This window comes from Zophobas morio, unplaced genomic scaffold (genome assembly GCF_036711695.1).
Source record: "Zophobas morio isolate AGI-343-1 ecotype UQ-CSIRO unplaced genomic scaffold, CSIRO_AGI_Zmor_V1 ptg000022l, whole genome shotgun sequence".
NCBI classification, from domain to species: domain Eukaryota; kingdom Metazoa; phylum Arthropoda; class Insecta; order Coleoptera; family Tenebrionidae; genus Zophobas; species Zophobas morio.
In genome coordinates, this window is record NW_026972127.1 from 1,140,372 (window position 1) to 1,150,842 (window position 10,471).

A 10,471-nucleotide genomic window follows, 5' to 3' on the forward strand; every position below is an offset into this window, starting at 1 on the left:
TTTTTTTCTTTGTTTCGAAACTTGTGAAATTGCGTGAGTACTGATTGGCGGGTGGAGTGACGGACCGACTAATTTCGGGACATGGAGTGAAAAATTACAAATCCAGATGGAATTCGTGGAACTTACCTTCAAATATTTGCTTTAAAATTTTTCTTTGTTGTGTGTACTTTGACAGACGCGGAATGTAATCATCGAAAAATATTTTGCATCCGAACTTAAAGAATGCTTTCAAGGTAAAAATAATTAAAATCCACCCCGACTCTGAAATAAAACACAAACGCAGAATTAACCAAATTCGTTTATTGTCTTCACAATATTTTCATACTTATTTATTACTACACCCAGAGGTCAACTTACGTCAGTCGAATTCAATAAATAACTATCTTGTAACATATCCTTCAACAAATAATAAAACTCCACTTGCCTCCCCTCATCCAACCCTAATACTTTATCAAAAATCACCCCCACACTCGGGTTTCCAACGAACGTAAAAATATAAACATTAACAAACGTCGCCATCAAAAATTGACAGTCGAAGCGATCTGTGATCCCCCCGTGCCCTGGAATAACCTCCGCGAAGTGCTTCATCTTGAAAGCCCTCTTGAACCCCGACGCACAAAATCCCCCAAATGGTGCCACGACGCTGGCAAACAAAGCCATCCAGAAAAAATGATACGTAAAAGGGTAAAAATTAATACTAACCACCCCCAGCGAGTAGGTCGTGGGGGTAAATAAATACCCGAGGGTGCACTCCGACATCATCTTTATGCCGCCCCCGGTTTGATAATACTCGACCGGACACACTAAATACTGATACTGGCACATGTAATTGGACAACAAGTAGCCCAACAAGAACGTGCCGACAATCCCCCCCACGAAACCCTCCCACGTCTTCCTGGGGGAGAGTTGAATCAAGGCCGTCCGCCCCCACAAGCGACCAAACATGTAGGCGAAGATATCATTGACAATCACGAGGGAGCTGGGTAGGATAAGCCAGATGATTCCATTGAACATGTTGGCGATCACCAGGTAGGACTGCAGCACGATGATGATGAGCAAAGTGTGAGTCCAGGCGAGGATCTTAAACTGCTGCAGGTCATGCTTGCGCACGAGATTCACCACGAAGAGCACAATCCCGATGAAGTAGATGCAGAAGGAGATGAAGCGGTTGTACTTGATGACGATCTCCAGGTGGGGGTAGTTCTTGTAAATATCGTCGAAGTGGGGTGCGATGGTCTCGATGGAGAGGAAGTAGTTGGCGGCTACAAGGAAGTAGCAGCAGAGGGAGCGGAAGAACGGGAGACTTGGAGGGACTCGGTTGCAGTTGTAGCCGACGTTGAGGATTTCTCTGAAGCATGAGACTTGGATGGCGAGGACGGTGAGGATTAGCATGAAAGGGCCGAGGTAGATTATGAAGAACCAGCTCGAGGCCATGACGATGCCGAAGATGATGCGCTTTATCACATTGCTCAGGTAGTGGAAGAATGGACGGTGGGGGTTGGCGTTTCTTGGTCCAGCAGGGACGTTCATTTTCTGGAAAAAAAGACGTTAGTGAAGGGTTGGTTGTGGTTGGGGGGGTTACGAGTGACGGGGGCATGGTGTGACGTTTTGGGATGTTTTGAGAGTGACGGGTTCCAAATGTCATACTGTTTTGACATAGTTTGATGGGTCTAGATGTCGCTGTTGCATATTGTCAAGGTTACTAGATATATTAGTAGGTTTACGGTGTGGTAAATTTCGAATTCTAAAAATGACAAAACTTTTTTTTTGATCTTCAAGATTGTTAAAATTGTTGCACCCATAACCTGATCTATACCTATAATTAATATAAAAAAATCTTTTTTTTTCTTTGCACTTTGGATTCCTAATTTAATAAAAAAGGAAAATCGTCAAATTGGCTACGTTTATGCAAACATTTCTTAATCGGTCAACTACTCTACAACTATCTACATATTAGGTACTTACAGAGTAAAGATAACAATTTATCTCGGATTTCTCGAACAACACTGTTCGTTTGACAATTGTACCTTTCTGAGAACACGTGCTTGAGTTTTATAACGACCCTCTTAAAATATCGGAAGTTTTTCTCCGATTAGGTTTTTTATAGGTAGACATTCAGATTTAATAGAAGATCCACAACACTGTCTAAATTTTAATAAAAAAAAAATACTTAAATTAAAACTCGCCGCTGTGATTACTAACTTAATCGATTTTTCACCTTATTCACACATTTATTCCACCACAAGTCGCTGTCTATTAATAGCACAACCTTTAATATAAAATTGCTTCAACACTCAATACACAACCAACTTTTACTGTTCCATTTTATTTAATGTCTTTATCAATACTTTATCTTCTGTTATATCGTTCAAAGCTTCGTAAAATCGTGTATTTGTATTATGGAATCTTGTTTTAATCAATAATCATACGTACCTAATCAAAATTTACAGATATATAATGGAAAATCGTAAACTTTTGTGTTCCAATGTTATGCTTTCTTATTGTTCTACTAATTGAATTTTTATCTTGTGTTTACAGGGGCGGACAAATTTAGACTGGCCGAAATTTTACTTCATTTAAAAGTACTTATAAAAAAATTGGATTCCGGCACCACAGCTTGTCTTTGAAGCAATTTGAAAGAACCTTGGTAACGACTTGTGTCTTGTTTTTGAAGTAGTTTGAAAGAATGTTGTGGACTCATTGTTTCTGGTTTTTGAAGTGGTTTTTATTTTGTTTTTGAAGTACATAGTTTGAAAAAATCCCGTTTTGTTTTTGAAGTAACTTGAAAGAACCTCGGATCTCCTTGTATCTGGTTTTTGAAGTAGTTTGAAAGAATCGCGGGGCCTCTTGTTATGATTTTGAAGTAGTTTCAAGGATTTCGGGGACACCTTTTATTTTGTTTTTGAAGTACATAGTTTTAAAGAATCTCGGAGACCTGTTTTGTTTTGTTTTTGAAGTAATTTGGAAGAATCTCTGAGACCTCTTCTGTTTTGTTTTTGAAGTAATTTGAAAGAATCTCGGATACTCCTTCTCTGGTTTTTTAAGTAGTTTGAAAAAATCTCGGGGACTTCTTGTTTCTGGTTTTTGAAGTAGTTGGAAAGAATTTCGGTGCCTCTTTTATTTTGTTTTTAAAGTAATAATAATAATAATAAATGCGTTTATTGTTCTACAAAAGAGACAATATGAGAACAAAAGGTTCGGCTACAGCTTAACATTTTTAAAGCTGATACATTTTTAAAGTACCAAACCCGTAAATAGACAGAGAGTACACAAAATAAAATAAGACGACAAAAAAAACACATTAAAATTTAATTGTATCAATGCTGAAATTATTACTTAAGATTTGTTTATTTATTTTGTTTTTAAGAATAAAATTAGAGCAGCCACTTGATAACTCAGAGCACTTATTGAAAACGTAGATAGTTTTAAGGAATGTCGGGGACTCATTGTCTCTTGTTTTTAAAGTAATTTAAACGAATCTCAGGGACTCCTTTTGTTCTGTTTTTGAAGTAGTTTAAAAATAATCTCGGAAACCCCTTTATCTGGTTTTTAAAGTAGTTTCAAGGATCTCAGCAACCCTTTTGTTTTTTTTTAAGTACATAGTTTGAAAGAATCACGTGACCCATTTTGTTATGTCTTTGAAGTACCTATTAAATCTCGGGGACTTCTTGTTTCTGGTTTTTGAAGTAGTTTCAAGTATCTCGTGGACCTCTTTTGTTAGTGATATTAAAGAATTTCGGGGACTCCTTGTCTCTGATTTTTGAAGTAATATGAAAGAATTTCGAGTTCTTGTCTCTGATTTTTAAAGTAATTTTAAAGAATCTCGGGGACCTTTTTTGCTCTCTCCTTGAAGCAGTTTGAAAGAATCTCGAGGAGCCATTTTGTCTTGTTTTCAAAGTAGTTTCAAGGACCTCGGCACTCCTTTTATTTTATTTTTGAAGTGCATACTTAGAAAGAATCTCAGGGACCTGTTTTGTTTGCTTTTTGAAGTGATTTGAAAGAATCTCGGAAATTCTCTGTCTCTGGTTTTTGAAGTAGTTTGAAAGAATCTCGGGGCTCCTTTTGTTCTGTTTTTAAAGTACTTTGAAAGAATCTCGGGATCCCTTTTTTATGTTTTTAAGTATAAAATCGCGGGGACTCCTTGTTTCTGGTTTTTGAAGCAGTTTGAAAGAATCCCGGAGACCCATTTTGTCAGGTTTTTGAAGTAGTTTCAAGTATCTCGTGGAACTCTTTTGTTAGTAATTTTAAAGAATCTCGAGGACTCCTTGTCTCTAATTTTTAAAAGGAATTTGGGGGCACTTTTTTGCTCTTTTCTTGAAGTAGTTTGAAAGAATCTAGAGGAGCCCTTTTGTCTCGTTTTCGAAATAGTGTCAAGGATCTCGGCACCCCTTTTATTTTGTTTGTGAAGTAGATAGTTAGAAAGAATCTCGGGGACCTGTTTTGTTCTATTTTTGAAGTCATTTGAAAGAATCTCGGAAATTCTCTGTCTCTGGTTTTTGAAGTAGTTTGAAAGAATCTCGGGGCTCCTTTTGTTCTGTTTTTAAGGTAATTTTTAAAATATCTCTGGGATCCCTTTTGTCAGGTTTTTGAATTAGTTTCAAGGATCTCGGCCCCCTTTTATTTATTTTTTGAAGTACATAGTTTGAAAGAATTTCGGAGATCTCTTTCGTTTTGTTTTTGAAGTAATTTGAAAGAATCTCAGGGACACCTTGTGACTGGTTTTTGAAGTAGTCTGAAAGAATCTCGGGACCACTTGTGTTATGTTTTTAAAGTACATTTAAAATATCTCTGGGATCCCTTTTATCAGGTTTTTGAAGTAGTTTCAAGTATCTCGTGGAACTCTTTTGTTAGTAATTTTAAAGAATCTCGAGGACTCCTTGTCTCTAATTTTTAAAAAGAATCTCGGGGAAATTTTTTGCTCTTTTCTTGAAGTAGTTTGAAAGAATCTCGGGGCTCCTTTTGTTCTGTTTTTAAAGTACTTTTTAAAACATCTCAGGGATCCCTTTTGTCAGGTTTTTGAATTAGTTTCAAGGATCTCGGCCCCCTTTTACTTATTTTTTGAAGTACATAGTTTGAAAGAATCTCGGGGATCTCTTTCGTTTTGTTTTTGAAGTAATTTGAAAGAATCTCAGGGACACCTTGTGACTGGTTTTTGAAGTAGTCTGAAAGAATCTCGGGACCCCTTTTGTTATGTTTTTAAAGTACATTTAAAATATCTCTGGGATCCCTTTTATTAGGTTTTAGAAGTAGTTTCAAGTATCTCGTGGAACTCTTTTGTTAGTAATTTTAAAGAATCTCGAGGACTCCTTGTCTCTAATTTTTAAAAAGAATCTTGGGGAACTTTTTTGCTCTTTTCTTGAAGTAGTTTGAAAGAATCTCGAGGAGCACTTTTGTCTCGTTTTCGAAGTAGTGTCAAGGATCTCGGCACCCCTTTTATTTTGTTTTTGAAGTAGATAGTTAGAAAGAATCTCGGGGACCTGTTTTGTTTTATTTTTGAAGTCATTTGAAAGAATCTCGGAAATTCTCTGTCTCTGGTTTTTGAAGTAGTTTGAAAGAATCTCGGGGCTCCTTTTGTTCTGTTTTTAAAGTACTTTTTAAAATATCTCTGGGATCCCTTTTGTCAGGTTTTTGAATTAGTTTTAAGGATCTCGGCCCCCTTTTATTTATTTTTTGAAGTACATAGTTTGAAAGAATCTCGGGGATCTCTTTCGTTTTGTTTTTGAAGTAATTTGAAAGAATCTCAGGGACACCTTGTGATTGGTTTTTGAAGTACTTTTTAAAATATCTCTGGGATCCCTTTTGTCAGGTTTTTGAATTAGTTTCAAGGATCTCGGCCCCCTTTTATTTATTTTTTGTAGTACATAGTTTGAAAGAATCTCGGGGATCTCTTTCGTTTTGTTTTTGAAGTAATTTGAAAGAATCTCGGGAATTCTCTGTCTCTGGTTTTTGAAGTAGTTTGAAAGAATCTCGGGGTTCCTTTTGTTATGTTTTTGAAGTAGTTTGAACAAATCTCGGGGACCCATTTTGTCAGGTTTTTGAAGTAGTTTCAAGTACCTCGTGGACCTCTTTTGTTAGTAATTTTAAAGAATCTCGGGGACTCATTGTCTCTGGTTTTTGAAGTAATTCGAGAGAATTTCGGAGACTTCTTGTCTCTGGTTTTTAAAGTAGTTTGAAAGAATCTCTTTTCCTCTGTTTTTGAAGTAGTTTCAAGTACCTCGTGGACCTCTTTTGCTAGTAATTTTAAAGAATCTCGGGGAATTCTTGTCTCGGGTTTTTGAAGTAATTTGAAAAACTTTCTGAGACTCCTTGTAAGTGGTTTTTAAACTAGTTTGAAAGAATCTCAGGGACCTCTTTCGTTCTATCTTTGAAATAGTTTGAAAGAATCTCGGGGACCCCTTTGTCGGGTTTTTGAAGTAGTTTCAAGGATCTCAGAGACCCCTTTATTTATTTTTTGAAGTACATAGTTTGAAAGAATCTCGGAGACCTGTTTTGTTTTGTTTTTGAAGCGATTGAAAAAATCTCGGAAATTCTCTGTCTCTGGTTTTTGAAGTAGTTTGAAAGAATCTCGGTGCCCCTTTTGCTATGTTTTTGAAGTAGTTGAACTAATCTCGGGGACCCATTTTGTCAGTTTTTGAAGTAGTTCCAAGTATCTCGTGGACCTCTTTTGTTAGTAATTTTAATGAATTTCGGGGACTCCTTGTCTCTGGTTTTTGCAGTAATTCGAACGAATTGCGGAGACTCCTTGTCTCTGGTTTTTAAAGTAGTTTGAAAGAATCTCAGGGACCTCTTTTCTTCTATTTTTGAAATAGTTTAGAAGAATCCTGGGAATCACTTTTGTCCGGTTTTTGAAGTAGTTTCAAGGATTTCGGAGACCCCTTTATTTTGTTTTTGAAGTACATAGTTTGAAGGAATCTTGGGGACCTCCTCTGTTTGTTTTTGGAGTGATTTGAAAGAACCTCGGGAATTCTCTGTCTCTGGTTTTTGAAGTAGTTTGAAAGAATCTCGGCGCTCCTTTTGTAATTTTTTTGAAGTAGTCTGAACAAATCTCAGGGACTCCATGTTTCTAGTTTTTGAAGCAGCTTGAGAGAATCTCGAGAACCCATTTTGTCAGGTTTTTCAAGTAGTTTCAAGTATCTCAGGGACCTCTTTTGTTTTGTTTTGAAGTACATAGTTTTAAAGAATCTCGGGGACCGGTTTTGTTTTTGGAAGTAATTTGAAAGAATCTCGGGGACTTCTTGTCTCTGGTTTTTAAAGTAGTTTGAAAAAATCTCTTTTCCTCTGTTTTTGACATAGTTTGAAACAATTTCGGGGACCGTTTTTATCCTCTTTCTGAAGTAGTTTGAAAGAATCTCGAGGACCCCTTTTGTCTGGTTTTTGAAGTAGTTTCAAGTAATCTCGATACCCATTTTATTTTGTTTTTGAAGTACATATTTTGAAAAAATTTAGGGGGACCTCTTTATTTTTGTTTTTGAAGTAATCTGAAAGAATCTCTGGTTTTTGAAGTAGTTTGAAAAAATCTCAGAGCCCCTTTTGTCAGGTTTTTGAAGCAGTTTCAAGTATCTCGGGGACCTCTCTTGTTTTGTTTTTGAAGTACATAGTTTCAAAGAATTTCGGCAACTCCTTGTTTGAAAGAATCTCTGGAAATCCTTGTCTCTGGTTTTTAAGGTATTAGTTTGAAAGTTTCTCGGGACCCCTTACGTCTGGTTTTTGAAATAAGTAGTTGCAAGGATCCGACCCCTTTTATTTTGTTTTTGAAACACATAGTTTGAAAGAATCTCGTTGTTTTGATTTTATTTTTTGATATATTTAAATGCATCAAGGTCTTTTATCAAAAAGAGAATCAAGTCTGATATTTTAACTGTTCGCGACATCAATGTTAAGGTTCGTCGATTTTAAGTTTGATTATGTTTATTAGGCTGTTTTATTTATTTTATTTATTGTCGTATTTTAATTGTATATTGTACGTTTTGTGCAATAAACTTATTCTTATTTTTATTTAAAGTATGTAGTTTTATTTTTTTTACATAATTTTAAGACGGTTTAAAACCCGTAAACTACTTACGTTGATAAAAATAATGTTTTTTTTATTGAAATAAATTAAACCAAATTTGGAAACTTTACGGTTTGCCGTCACAACGAATGGATTCTGACCCATTAATAATATTGTTTTTACGACGGAAACACTTTTATCGCTACGTTTTTAAATTTTCAAATTAATTTTAAAGTAACGTAATGAAAAACAAGCACCATTCAAATTGTTATCTTGTCTATTACTCTTATCAGTTGTTGGTGTAAATAATGATATATTATTACTACCTACTTGAAATTTCGACAACGCAATTTTATGACAACCATAAGAATACAATATAGGTTGATTAGGGATGCTAATCAAACTACTTACGTATTCAGCTCAAGCCATAAAACACATTTAGTAGTTCTTAAGACAATAAATTGATCAGTGACATAAATAAATAAAATGTTTACTACTTGAGGAAGACGTCAGCGTTCTGAAACGTCGTAACGTGAAGAATTCTTAATTCATTAACATACTCCACACTTCAAGGTTCCATTCTCAGTTATTACTGCACGTTTATTGCTTTGAGGTAAGCATTTAATCATTTTTCTCGACCTTTTAAAATTCTTGCAGTAAGTTATCGCCGATTAAACTTTTCTTGCCAACGATATAATCGCTCGTGTATCATTAAGTAGCCAATTTAAGTGAAAATGGCTCATTAATGCTTTAGTACTCCTCAATTACACCAACCTTCCACAAGTGCATAAAATATTTGCACCATATTTCAAAATAGCGGCAAGGTTACACTATCCTAACCTACCTACCTTCGGTAAATATTTCGTAAAACTTATCAGATATCAAGTTTGGGCGGCCTTATCTGGAAAAAACCGAATGTTTACTTATCGCATCGTTACACAGCCTTTACTATCATTACATAGGTGTGTAAAAGTGTATGCACATACCATAATAATTGTTAATAATTCACACCTATACACCTCGTCCGTGTGTACTATAAATACGTTGCAATATTAGTAAAGCAAATACGTAAGTGAGTTACTTCATCGAACGACGCCCCGATTACTAAACTGTTACACTTATCAAGTGAGTCAGTTTGACGACAGCGGACGCAAACCCACAGACACATTCAAAATTGGCGCCGACAATTATTCAATCCCGACTCTTCGCGGCGCCCCGCCAATCACAGCGCACAATTCCGAGCAATGAAAATGACAATACCTACGTGATGGTTTCTACTTCACATCGCTCCTTCCGCAGCAATTTCCATCCTTGATCGCTGGCCTTGACACGGGTGACTCCGCGACGACGGCTACTTCTCGCCCATGATGGTCACTGGTCACACTCGAGTAAAACTACCGAACCGAAGAAAAACGCAAATCTGATCAGTTTCGCACAAAGTGCGACACTGTGTTTATCAATAACAACACAAAGATAATAAAAACATTCCGCGGTTATGCAACCCGTGCATCGCGGGTGTGCGCGTGGCTGCCTCCCGCGCCGTGACCCCATTGATTGCTTATCAAGCATCGATTTCCCACGGTCCACCCATGACAATGGTACTTTTGACGCTTCCACGCCCGGAATTCCGTGCGTCCATTAGCAGATGGGCCGATATCGGCGACCTTCTAACGAAATTACCTTGCAATTCTGGCGCGGATGGGAAAGCGGTCGTTTCCCAGTCGATGGGAATATGGAGGTATAATTTAATGAATTCGAGGTGCCGTCATCTACCACGAGGTGTTGAGGGCGGTACCATCACATCTGAATTCCGGACCTCACACGCAGAAACCGTAAATTAGGTTTTTTAAAGCGCCCTCGGGTTTTATGCAAGAATTATCATTTATTGAAAATTACCCACTTGGTATTAAGGAGGATGGAATGACGCTTCCATTTTTTTCTTCTTCCGTTATTAGCCGACTATTATCGAATTGGGGTTACGTGCGGAGAATTTCCAATGCTGATGGGGATTTTACGGTTGTTTGGGTAATTAGCGAGATGGGCGAGGTGGAAGAGGAGTTTTCCGATGAGTGGAGCGGTGAAGATGGTAATTTATGGCGGAAATATCTTGAGGATGGAATCATAGTACAGGCATTTGCAGAAATTTGAAAGATACGGAACTGCAACTGAAGTTTTATTTAGAAAAATTCGAAGGGGAGTCCAAATTAGTTTTCTGTCATAGCTTTATATTTTGATGAAAATAAGTAACAAGTTTTGTGGTTTCTAAGTAAACTGCAAAATTTTGTTGTAAAATTTTATTTTTTTTAAATGCACATTTATAAACTAGAGATAATAGGTATAAAAGCACATTATTTTACAAATTTTAAATAGGATTTATTTCGTAATTTTTAGGATGACGTCACTAAAGTTTAGTTCTTCAAATAAGTCTAACATTTATTTCACAACCATCAGCCCAATAATTTCAGATATTATCTGGAAGGT

The 10,471-nt window shown here is 36.5% G+C and overlaps 1 protein-coding gene across 6 annotated transcripts; it reads right to left on the reverse strand.

Annotated features, from left to right (window-relative positions):
- Window positions 1-280: 280 nt before the first annotated feature.
- LOC135133666 (phosphatidate cytidylyltransferase, photoreceptor-specific-like) lies at window positions 281-9,459 on the reverse strand. Of its 6 annotated transcripts, XM_064062136.1 has the most exons (3): window positions 8,977-9,080; window positions 8,839-8,891; window positions 281-1,533 (listed from the first exon to the last, which is right to left on the reverse strand). In XM_064062136.1, exon 3 carries the CDS (start codon window positions 1,528-1,530, stop codon window positions 349-351), a length of 1,182 nt encoding a protein of 393 aa, XP_063918206.1. In that variant the 5' UTR covers window positions 1,531-1,533; window positions 8,839-8,891; window positions 8,977-9,080; the 3' UTR covers window positions 281-348. The 6 variants fall into 6 exon arrangements, with proteins under 6 accessions (XP_063918206.1, XP_063918203.1, XP_063918204.1 ...); XM_064062133.1 differs by lacking the exons at window positions 8,839-8,891; window positions 8,977-9,080 and adding an exon at window positions 9,255-9,459; XM_064062134.1 differs by lacking the exons at window positions 8,839-8,891; window positions 8,977-9,080 and adding an exon at window positions 9,251-9,459.
- Between the last annotated feature and the right edge of the window lie 1,012 nt (window positions 9,460-10,471).

Excerpts from the sequence above, each read along its gene's own strand:
- LOC135133666 (XM_064062133.1), bottom strand. The coding sequence starts at position 1,530 with ATGAACGTCCCTGCTGGACCAAGAAACGCCAACCCCCACCGTCCATTC.